At 41.9% G+C, this 12,707-nt stretch overlaps 1 protein-coding gene across 1 annotated transcript in view; it reads right to left on the bottom strand.

Annotated features, from left to right (window-relative positions):
* Positions 1 to 12,707, bottom strand: part of gpc3 (glypican 3) — a 110,464-nt gene that overhangs the window by 12,613 nt on the left and 85,144 nt on the right. The window contains exon 7 of the mRNA XM_087799533.1: positions 4,091 to 4,271. Coding sequence (XP_087655659.1) covers positions 4,091 to 4,271 — 181 coding nt within the window. The remainder of the gene's footprint in view (positions 1 to 4,090; positions 4,272 to 12,707) is intronic.

Raw genomic sequence — 12,707 nt, 5'->3', positions numbered from 1 at the left:
TCACACGGCTCCTGCTGAGCGTGCTGAGGTGCAGAACACAGCGGAGGCCTGTCCGGCTCAGCGAGAGAAAACATCAGCTCTGGCCCTGGCACAGCCCGGCGACTGTTGGCTTTAAAACAGCTGAAAGTTTCCAACAGCATCAAAAGCTCATTTTTACAACTTATTTAGTCTAGCGGGGAGACTCTTAAATAACAATCTTTATAGTTTTTTAAACGTGAACAGTCAGCCCGCTTATAAAAAGAGACGTTGACGTGAGTCACTCTCTTCACAAAAACGTGTTTTTTTCTGAACCATTGCTGTCACTTACTTTAATGTACAACATGGAGGAATGAAGCTCAGCTGGAGATTCCTGCAGCAGATGTTCCTTTTTAGAGGGAAGAGGTTGTACAGTACTCGTGTTTTGTGACAGCTACAGCTCAGATTTATGACGTTTGGAAATAAAACACACATGACCCAGCGGAGTCCTCCCATCATTGAGCCATTTTACGACAAGTTTTTCACTTCATCGCAAAACAACCGGATGCTACGTGGTGCGTGGTGCTAACTGTCATTATAGAAGTCAGGGGTCCCCAACAGGTAGCCCTTGAACCCCTTCTCAGTAACTTACCAAGAGTTAAAAAAAACCCAATACATTTGCATGATTACTCTGGAAAACAAAGCTGATCAAGTTTTCCAGCACTTTAAAAAATGAAATGATGACTGGTCGACAGGCCAATCTACCTGCTGCAGCAGGAGAGTCCAATGACACTAGTAATAAGACATTTGGGTTTCATAAATAAATACAATACGTGTCTCTGATTTATGGTAAGTGTTATTATTTTATTGTTATTTCTAAATAATTTAAAGTATATTCTTTCATAAATGCCACTACATGTTAGCAGCTATTGTGTTGACCGATTTTGTGTTTTGTGTTTAGAACCAGCTAAACCTTTTACCTGTTAAGATTAAGTAAATGTTTTCAGTTGTTTAATTTTTGGTTATTTTATTGATTATACTATTCATTTCACAGTTAGTGTTATTATTTAATTCCCAACTGTGAAGAACCCAGAGAGGGTTATTTGGTTATATTTATTTAATTGAAAATGTTATTATTTATTTCCTTTTTACGTTTGAGCTGACCCCAGGCCAATAGATCAATAACATTTATTTTTACTGGAATGAAGTTTAAACAGTTATGAACATTTATCATCAAGTCTGGGATCTCACTGTATGAGGACCTTTGTTTACATTTTCTTTTGAATTTTTGATCAACTAAATAACATAATCTTAAGAAACATTCCCATGTCCCTTTTTTTAAATAAGTGTAATTTCTCAATATATAATTTAACTTGAATTAAAAACACTTATTTCTTCCTATTTTGATTCCCCCCAGTTGTTAGTAGATACTCTGTTAATCATTTCCTTATACCAATTATTTTTATTTAATTTTCATTCATTCTATTTCAATTTCGAAGTTAAAAAATGAAAATTGTTTCAAAAAATTAACAGAGATTAGGGGACCATCACTAATGCTGAAGTGACATGTCATGAGGAAGGACGTGTCTGCTGTTTCAGGTCATTAGTCAAACTGTGGGGGGCTTTGAGGGGAAGTTTGGGGGGTCCCTGTCCTGGAATAGCTCTCTTGGCCTGGAATGCTCTGGAGAATGTGTGGCAGGAGCTTTGATTGGTCAGGAGGGGAAGTGTGTGTGTGTAGCATTAGAAGCTTATGGAATCTGTGTTGAGACGTAGAAGGGACAGATCAATCATTGTCGTGTCCACAGTGTGGTCATTGGGGCCAGGGCGGCGGTGGTCCCCGTCCTCGGCTCTGGTCCGTCTGTGCACGGTTTCTTTCAGATCCTGCGTCGATGTCAGTGTGAGGAAGACTCGGGCCTTTGTGAAACCGGATCACCCTCCTCCATCTCTGCACACCGAGGCTCAGACAGTCCGCCCATTAGGCCTCATGCTCTGTAGGTTGACCTTTGAACCCTGGCCCCTTGTTTGACCAAAACAGGCCTTGCCGGGTCAGCATTTTGCTGGGTCATCACTAGCTATCAGCAGCTATCTGTGTAACTGTCAGTGGAGGGGGTTGTTGGGGGGGTCTCTCCAAGGTCTGCAAACACCAGCGACTCTGAGGCAAACAGACATGCTGCGACTCACTCCTGCTGGGTCACTCTTTAATTCTTCTTCTCACATGGAACTTTACTTTTAAATACTATCTCCCTGCTATTGGGTAAAGACATTTTGCAGATGAATATTGAAGTTCCAATAACTAGTTTCTTACCAGAGCGAGGCGAGTACACAAGAACTTTACCCTTTGACTGTGTGAATAAGTGTATTGCTTTACTTTACTCTAAGATAAATTACATGTTCAATATCTGCAGTTAATCAACATCACTGTGAGTTTAAAAAACATTGAAAATAGAAACAATAAAATGTTTTTCCTTCATTTATAACATTGAACTCTAAAAGAACTCTGACTTTTACTATCCAGTTGACAGGTTAATATCCGGTTGTTTTTAGCTGCTGTGGTAGGTCTCGAAACTTCCTTCCTAAACTAAATATATACCTCAACACAACACAAAGCTTTTGTTTTGTAGTTACGGAAAAATAATTCAATTTTCTTTATTAGTCTGCATTACTGGTGCAGGTGAATCTGCTCTATGTTAAGGTGGCCCTACTGTTTCCATAATGACAGTTATATGAGCACATGATTCTCTTCTTTTCGATGGTGTTTGAATCTTTGTATTTTCTTGTGCATCAATTGCATCAGACCCTGCTGAGATTCAACACTGGTGATCAACAGTGTGTATAGTGTGTTGTGTGTCGAGTGCTCCAGGCTCTCACGGCTGCTGGAAATGATGGCCCAGCAGGATTCCTCTGTTAACCCGTGGCTCCTGCACTTGCTCTCTGCCCGTGAACCCAAATCTCTGCCACAACATCGCACACAGGAGGACTACTCCTAGTTCTGTGTTTGCTCAGCTGCGCCAGCTTTGTGTCAGCGCACTGTAGGCCTGTGTTGCTGCGCTGCCGACCGTCTCTCCCTCCGACTCTGTTTGGTTTCTTTTCTTCAGCAGTTTGTTGGCTCATTTGTTCTTTGTTTGGCTTCAGGAGTTAACGGCTGACATTGTTGAGGGATTGACAGCGGAGGGGTTGCAGGGTCAGGGTGAGGAGGCTACCTCAGGAAGCTTCACGTCTGCTGCAGCAAAGTCTCACTGCGGTGCTAACATGTAGTGGAGCCGTGTTAACACGCAGAGACACACTCGCACATTGTTTTTTCTCAGTTGATCTCATCATGAGGTCAATTTACTAAAACTCTTTGTCTCAATAAAGAGTTTATTCCATATAAATATCTATTTAGATCAGTGCTGGAAAAAGTGTGGTCTTGGGACGTCATGTGACCCTTTGACTCTATTGCTGCAATCGGATTAAAGCTAATCAACAATTTAATTTTGTATTTATTTAACTATTTATCTTCAGTTTTACTTTCAATATAACTTATACAATTATTTGCTCTTTTTTTCAACTGTTTTGTTCATCAAATAACTTCAAGCATTTAAAAAAAATACATCGGAGCAAAGCCGGGAACAACAACATTAATATGCCAGTAACTCATAAAGAAATGACAAAAAGAAAATCAACTGCTATAAGTATACATATATGTTAGTGTTATTAAACCATCATACAAGTAATCTAGAATTGATATTTAGTTATATATTTTTTTCATTTATACTTTAATTAACACAATTAACTGCCTACTGTAGTGTGTATGCAGAGAAAAGACTATCCATGCATGTCCTTTAAACGCATCCAGCTGCAGCTGAGTTTCTTAAGAGGGAGTGAGACCCAAAGAGAAAGATGGTCCCCTTGAAAATGTGTGACTGCTTTAGCTTGATAATGACAGTCCTTTGCGACGACATCTTGTTATAATTGATCGCCTGAACGCTTTGTTGCCGTCAGAGACTCCGAGTGTTTGAAGATGAAAAAGTGGTTAGACTTTTTCAGGAGACGATGACCCATAAATTCAGATGCAGTTTACGTAATTGTTTTGCGTCTCGTAAAAGATAATGTTGTGTCATTACTGTGATTGTGTCGCTACACACGTGCGTCTGACCTGCGAAGATGCGTAACCGTTTACGTCTGGGTGGCGGCCCCAGCCCAGACACGCCGGTGCACTCGTCTTCATCGTCGCAGTCGCCGCTCTGGAACCCCTCCTCTCCTTCGTCAATCCATCCGTCTGCTCCGCGTGACCGGGCTCTCCAGCGCTTCTCCGACACAGTGACGATCCGCAGCAGCTGTGGATCAAAGCGGTCGTAGGTATTGACTTATTTCCTTTAACAGTTTATAAAAGACGGTAAATAATGGCTGCGTCTCATGTGTGATTAGGAAGGCATGAGGGGAATTCCAGTCGCAAACTCAGCAACACTGCTATTTACCAAACGTTGCTTACCGCCGGGATGGAGGTTTTGATCTCAGTGACAGGTTTGTTGTTTTCTGACCATTCAAACAGTCTGCGGCTTCAGGCTTCGTGTTGAAAAACCAAAGCGCGTCCAACCAGTGGGACTGTTGTTCCTGGCAACATCACTGTTGCTCGTGGTATCCCCACGACAACAAGGACAAAACAATTTCACATCCCAGACATGAAAAATGAGACTTCATGTTTCAGACAGTTGTTGTGAGATGTGGTTCAGGGAAATCTGCTGATTGCAGATCGCAAAGAAAAAAAAATGAGTCATGTATTCTGCTGAATTCAAGCTTTAAACCAAACACATTCCTGCTTAATGGTAATTACAATTCAACGCACACAGCTCACACTACCAGTGCTAATCTTCTCCTTTTTCTTTTGGAACTAAAGACGTATGTTTAATTCCGACACTGTGGTTTGGAGAAAAACATCCTTCCCATGGTAGAGTTTATAACCAGGGTTCACAAGTGAGGGAAAGATGAAGAGAAACATTATTATATTTGTAAAACATACTAGAATACTGAAGGACAAAATATAGTAATGAATATTATTTCATCGCATCTGAAGATTCAATATAAATCTCCAAGGAATCTCTTAAAAACGTGGAGAAAAAATTGTGGTTGAAACAGTACTGAATAATTTAGCCGCAGAAACATTTCTCCATTATCAGTTTATGGGGGCCACATGAATTCAGTCAAAGGGCCACATGTGTCTCTGGTGTCTGTATAGTTTAAAATTCCACGGAGGAGCAGAAAAGAGTGACGACACGTGAGTGTGTTCGTCCATCAGCCTCCGAAACATCCCGAACGACTGAGAAGCTGCCAAGGTAACAGATGTGCTAAATTCCAGCCTGCTGCCCTGCCAGGCCGCTTTCATCTCACACTCTTTATTGATTTCCTTCCTCTGTGCACACGTCAGCAGGCACGGCGTGTTGTTTTCCTTGTTGTGTTTAGACTGAGACTATTGAATTCACATGGACTCCCATCATCCGAGGAGAAAACATAAACCTCGACTGGATCACAATAACATCATAAGACAAACAAGCGTCGCCCTTCCCTGCAACTGTTTTTTTTCAAGTGACATACAAAACAAAAATCAGCTTGTCAGCGACACAACAAATCTCCATTCAGTTCCAAACATTGAGGCCACGCAGGTCCGATGACCACAACATTTCTGAGAGACCGGTCACTCCGACCAGGGAACTTCACAAACAGCCTGGTCTGGAATAATTCAACCTCCATGACAAACGGTGACCCGCGGTGACTCAGGCAGCTTTCGCTCATCCGAGACAATCCCTGCCTCTAATGAACGACAGTTTAACACACTGACGTGTTTCCTCAAGGACATGATAGTGTTTGCCTACATTTGTAGGACTTCAAGTTGGCTTCACTGCGGTCCTGGAATCCCTCCACATAGTTGGCGTCCTAGCAACCCTGTTGGGATTGTGGGAGTGGTGCCTAGTAAACCAATTAACCGTCGCACAAACACTGGAGGAGCCGGGAGGGGACTTTTTGAACAAGACTTTTAAAAAAACCTTCTCTTGAGGTAAACAGAGACACACAAGCAGGAAGTTGAATAAAGATCGGAATATAAATCTCAGTGGGGACTGAAATAAAGGCCTGGCTGCGTGATCACAGCTTTAAATGAGCCGGAGAACCAAACCAGCCTTTTCTTCCTGAGAGCAAAGACTCTGTGAGGCTCTGCCATGACTGCGGTGGCAGGGAGGGGTGGGATGTATGATTGTGTCGAGGGTGACGCCGTGTTTTTGGCACGAACGGACCACAGTGTGATCCGACAACAGCTTCCAGATTTACTGCAGGAGGCTCTGAAGATGAAGTGAGAGGAGAAAGTACTTCAAGAACAGATAATCAGATGTGCTTCCTCTGTCTCCCTCAGTAGATTTTTATTATAAGATTAAAAAAATAAATAAAAGAGAAAAATATTATATTATTGCATATTATAATTAATTAAATAGCAATTTATTTTAATACACCGTTAAATCACAAACCTATGATAACAGTTACCCAATAAGCTGTCTTCTATGTGATTACTTACTGCGTACTCGTAACTGTCTTTTTGTACTTTCTTAAGCGTCTTTGTGTGTCCAAATAAGCGCTATATAAATGTGATGTATTATTATTATTATTATTATTATTATTACTCTCAAAAAGTATTTTATCAAGCTAATCATTTGAAAGATAGTTGGAAGTCCAGGTTTGTAATATTCTACCATGAAATAAAGACTATTTTTGCTCTCGTTATTTCACAGTTTTGAGCACTGATCTAATTCAAATAACTAAACTGGCAACAATTTTTTTCCCAAGCTCCACTGAATAAAGGATTGTTGTGACACATGTAACAGCAAAGAGAACACAAAATCACTGTGCGTTTAAATTATAGTTCTTAAAGGGTTATGTAAATGTCTAAAAAACGAACGCTCTATTTATGTTGAGAACAATGGGGGAAATAAGGGTTTGTGCTGGCACACTCACCACAGGAAGGAGAACCCTTGGCGGAGCTTAGACCGTCTGCGATAAAATTAAACTCCCAAAGCAAATGAAAGCTGCTACTAAACGATTGCTAAGGTCTATAAAAAGATGGAATCCAACGCTCAGCCGCTTCCTGCTGTGAGCCCACAAACCAATTAATGTCTTCGCCCAAAGACGATTGCCCCGGCCCTCCGCAAAAATAAACACTTTTAATGACAAAACATCGGATCTCGAGAAAAAAAGAAAAATCTCTCCGGAAGAAGATGATGAGGCTGATTTGATGCGTCTCTAGTTCTGCATCATTAGAATCAATAAACCCCCAAGTTTTATAGTTATTGTTAAAACTTTAGTTCTACTTGCTGGTGACATGTCTGGTGTTAAATGTATCACCTCATGACATAGTCCTGTGAAAACTGAAGCATGGTCGTCACAGTTTTTATTAATTACTCCTTTAATTGAGGTTATAAAATTGTTTTTTTAGGATATCTTTTTTCTCCTTTTATGTCCTTTAAAATAGAGATAATAAGAGTTAGTTTCTTGTTAATTACATTTTGTTCTTTTATTCACAGTGTGTAATGTAGTAATAACTACCGTGTGCCCAGAATTTATCATACACTCTGTAAATCTTCAAAACAACAAACATGGTTATCAAGTTGTTTTAACAGCTTTGAAAGGATTTCATTTAATTACAAGGACACTTGAACCATGGAAGCATCATCCGGTAAATGTGGAGATGTCACATGTCACGCTTTAAGGACCGTTCCATCTACCAGGAGTCTTTGTCGAGGCTGGAAGTGAAGCAGGAATCAAAATATCCACTTCATTCTGTTCCTGAAACATCCTCTGGTCAATATTTATGACACTGAATCTTAAACAGCCATGTCAGACGAATGCTCGGTTTACATGAGTTCTTGTGACATCACGGCGCCCCCTGTCTCTTTAACTCCTCTGGAACAAGGTCATCTTGATGAAACATTCAGATGTTACCTACGAACGAGCCCCGGGCGTCAAACAGGGTTCACCTACCACCGACGCGAGACAACCAGCCCGAAAACAGAACCAAACACATGGTTGCCGAAACACGGGCCGGCCGAGACAGAGACGCCGAGACCACACGTCTGTTGTCGCCACCCACACGCAACACGGGGTCAGAGTCGGACAGCTGTCCCGGAGAGAACATGGACGAGTCAGCTGTGTGACGGGTCGTTCAGGCTCCTGCTGAAGAATCAAGAGAATAGTTTGAAGGAGTGATGCTGGAGGTGACGGACAGGGGATGAGCGATGGAGACAGATGCCGGCGAGAGGGGGAGGAGCGCTCTTGTTAGATCGGGATCTGCTTTGTGCAGGGTCCTGCTCCACACGAAGAGGACAAGTCTGGACAAGCCGCTCGTGACTGGAGATCCTCAGAATGTTTCACTGCTTCAACACAACGTGACTGTAAACCTCAAAATAATTGTGGACTTCTTTTGTCACACTCGGTCCAACTTGGTTTCATTTAACCTGACATGACTCATGGCAGGTAAAGCTTTCACAGCAGAACCCAAATCTTTATAATGATGGCTCTTGTCAGTGGCAAATCTGATTTGAATGCTCAGTTCCATCAGTAGTGTTAGTCCTTAGACTAAAGGCTGAAAATGGTTTTAAGTTGAAAAACCACCAGACTTCCTCCATCATAACATTCCACTGTGCCTCGTGAGACGTCAACACGCTTGAATTGGTCACATGGCGTTCAAGAAATAACCCCCCAAACTAGTCAAAACCTTGGTCCAGGGCTCCCACCGAGTTGGATTTTTGTGGCACTAAATATTTGTTTTGGATGTATTGTTTTATTTTTCTGTGTTTATCTCTAACACTGAGGGCTATGTCGTGAAGATGAAGCCAACTTTACCCGCCTCAACAAAAGGGTTGCTGACCTTCATATTAAACTTTAAAGGAAGTTATCGACTTCCTGTTGAATCTTCCGTCCGTATTCCACTCCTCCGCCTTCACTTTCTTTAGCAGGCGATGGTCTTTTGTTTAAGTAGCGGCTGCCCGGGTCACTGTGTTAAACATCTCCAACGCGACTGCTCAGCAGATTTCCTTGATAAATGAAGGAAATGAACTTTCCTTCCACGTAATCCCCACATGTGCTCGGCGCTGCTGCTGCGGGATCAAGTTAGCAGACAGGCTTCTTTTACAGCGCCGAGAGAAGACGCTCTTCCCACAGGGTGAGTCATGGAAAAGCTCCTCCTGAGCAATCTTCACCTGGCCGGTCAAGAGGAGGATTTGTCTCTCCATCTCTGCTCTGTCTTCCTCTATCTGTCCGGTGTGTCACGCAACGGGTGCTTGACCCCAGTTAATGCAGACAAGATTCATTTCCTGATGTTAATTCCAGTTGGAACGGTCCACTGGGCGTGGAGCCTCTGGACTCGCTCTTTAACTGGGACAATCTCTGAGTTCCCTGTCCACAGGATAGTTGAATGAAAACAGAGGCGGTACAGGAATGGAACCTCTGTTTGTTCAGACATAGTTGAGATCAAGGCGGCATCGTTCATATTAGATATACCTGGTATGACAACTATTTTTCCTTTTCACAGTCTAACTAAATGAAAATCTTGATTCATGTCTGTGAATGCGGCTGATTGTCTGCGTGAGGTTTAATAGTTGAAGAGTCCATTCCTGTCCAGCTGCTAAATCTGATTACGCCTCTCAGACAATTTCTTTTTGTCTGCTGCCCGGCTGCTTTACACGTTATCTCCATGATTCCCAGAGTCATGTGTTGACAGGATAAAAAAACAAACATTATTTTCACTTGAGGAGACTGTCACTGCTTGTTCCATGACCACAACAACCCGCTGCTGAGAAAGTTTCAGGAAGTTGTTTTGGACAAAAACATAGCTTTTTCTATTAGATATTTTCTCTGACATTTTCAAAAAAGTGCTTCTTGAAAGCAGCAGCAGCAGCAACAGTGTTATTGTAACAGTTGTTAAACTGAAGCGTCTCCTGCACTCGATACCAGCCACATTCTTTCTGGAAACTAAACTTCCCAAAAGGAAACATAACATATGTGGTTGTTGTTAGCGCCCATCAAAACCAAAACAAAGAATGAAGATAAGAAAGCCTTAGTGTGCATTATCAATCCTCCTCAAGGGACTCATTGTATAAACAAAGCAGGGCGTTGGAAGGAAGAAAGACGCCTGTTATCGCATCATAATGGGCTCCACTCTCATAACTTAGCTTTGCAGTCCTCAGAGACAGAAAAAAATGAATTCAGACTGCAATACAGAAGGACCTCCAAATTGTTATCTGGTCCCTGTTTTAAATCTAACTCCTGAAAACCTTTTAGTTTTTAAGTTATTTGGCGAATAAATGTATGTGTTAAACTTCAATGTCTTCAATAAAACATTTGAAGCATGGGAGTAAGTCAGGAGAGATGGGTTTTGACATGAGTTGCCCTTTAATGTAAATATAGTTTAATGATATGTTGTATGATATCATCATCTTCCTGGCACCTCTTGCAGGAGTAGATGAAAATGAAAGGTCTGTATATTAGAACGTCTGTAGACACAACCAACTACTAAGCATTTGAAGTACAACATAAGGTGTGTCAGTTTTGCTTGACTCGTTGTCATTCTTTTTAAACCACGATGAGTGACCACCCAGCACTTCCTGTATGTATCATGTACGAGTGACCTCACCAAAGTGTGATAAACGGTAAACAAGCCGCAGAAGAGAAGAGAGAAACAGATGCAGATGGGAAAAGGAGCCAGAAAGTAGGAGGGGGTGTATGTGAGGGAATGACAAGGTTAAAGTCATAGTTCACAAACTCATTTTCTTCCCACCCTCATGTCGACTAAGGGTTGGGATTATTTTACGAGTAATCACTTTGTTTTTGGAGTTATAGACAAAAATGACTGAAGCGCAGTCGTATATGGATTCATCTTCTTCCAAAAAGACATCCAAATACCTGGTATAGTCCCCCCCTGCTCATCTGTAACATCCCTCTTGTATTCAAGCCTCGATATTGTTTGCAAAAAATAAAGCAAGTCTAGAATTTAAGCGTGTTTTTAGCGGAAGCTGTTTCCCATCAGCATAAATCTTGCAATGTGTTTGAATGAGGAAAGACTCTCAGCAGGAGCTGAGAGATTGGAAGCTTCCGATACATTGAAGCTTAAAAATATACAGACTCACATGCAGATTTTTCGGATCAATTCCTAATGTCAAGACTTCAATAACGACGGACCTTACAGACGAATACTATGGAGGTATTTGGCTGTTTTAAGTGTTGCATTTGGATGAAGACGGATGACAACTGAGCTCCACTCGCTTCATTAAAATGGACATACATTTTTGCCTACTACTCTAAAATGGAACGGATTACTCTTGGAAAATATTTCCAACCTTTAGTCGACATGACAGTGAGGAAATGAGTTACATATTTAAATATATCCTTATAAGGAGCATAACATTTTGACAGGTTGGAAGAGAAGCTTTAACCCTGGAGCCCCGAACAAAAGGCAGAGGAGGTCTTTGACCCTCATATAGAGACCCAGCAATGACCTAGCACAGACAGGAAACAGGAAGTGTGACCCATGACCTTTTCTTTTGAATGCAAGGGCTCTGTTACGTAACAGAGAGTGACATGAAAACTTTTTTAATCTTCAATTGCTTAAGAATGTAAGATTCTTTGAGTGACAGTGACGGTTAAACTTTATCAAGTTTTTGTCTCGTGTCAACGTTTTTATTTCCCTTTATGAGATGAAAAAAAGCAAATATGTATGATAGCAAAGAGCAAATTAACAAATATTTACTGATAAAATGTCAACTTTTTGTGATTAACCTGCTGTAAAAGTCTCAATGTAACGTTTGTGTGATATTGCAACAAGTTGTTGCATGGTGTGTACTGATAGGGGTTTATAGGTCAAAGGTATAAAGTTATATATCATGGGGCTAAAGAAAAAAGTGACCTTTTATGAGGATGCAGGGTCATAGGTTAACCCTGTTTTAAACCTCCGCTGACACAGTCCAAAAACCTAAATTATTTCCTTACAAATAATAACTAAATGTTCTCTTTTGCGTTGTAGAGATCAGACATGCAAGCTTCATAGTTGCTGGTTAGTAGTTGTGTGGGAGCGGGTCAGAAGAGGGTGACCTGACTCGGGCCTCATGGCGGACGGATGGAGGAGGACGAAGGGGACAGGGAGGGAGGTAAGGAGGACTGGGTGGCAATGGAGAAAAGGATGGTTGGGCCTCATTAGCAGGCAGACTAATTGGAAAGAAAGGACCCTCACATGCTCTGTCTGACCTCCCGACCAGCAGGGGTGCCGGGTTGGGAGTGGGGTAGCATGAGTGTGTACGCGGGGAAGTCTGGGGGGTATCTGCTTCGTGGATTCCTTAAGTTAAAGAACCATAACTCCGCATAACTCCACAAATCCTAAACTTAGCATGAAGTCTGAGAGCTCCCGAAAACAAACAGGGATATGGACTCTCTCTGCTAGCATGCCCTGCAGCTCGGCTGAGGTTTACACCAGGTGTCACACTTCATTTAAAGAACGCTAACGGCTTATCCCGGCTCACAAATATAGCAGGAAACCAGCCCTCCTTCCTCCTCCACTTCCAGAGCAACTTGGCACATAAAACCGAGGAGGGCAAGAGGACGAAGGCCCCCGAGGGGGGTGTATTAAATAACGCTTCAAAACCCCGGCAAATAACATCAAACAGCAGTGGACTGCAGAAGCCATGATGGCTATGCTCACAAGTGTAAGTTTACAGACCAGCAGGCAAAGTCTGACACCCATG

Source organism: Callionymus lyra, chromosome 9 (genome assembly GCF_982586985.1).
Source record: "Callionymus lyra chromosome 9, fCalLyr1.hap1.1, whole genome shotgun sequence".
NCBI classification, from domain to species: Eukaryota; Metazoa; Chordata; class Actinopteri; order Syngnathiformes; family Callionymidae; genus Callionymus; species Callionymus lyra.
The sequence above is the reverse complement of the archived record's forward strand: the minus strand, read 5'-3'. Positions and strand labels throughout refer to the sequence as shown.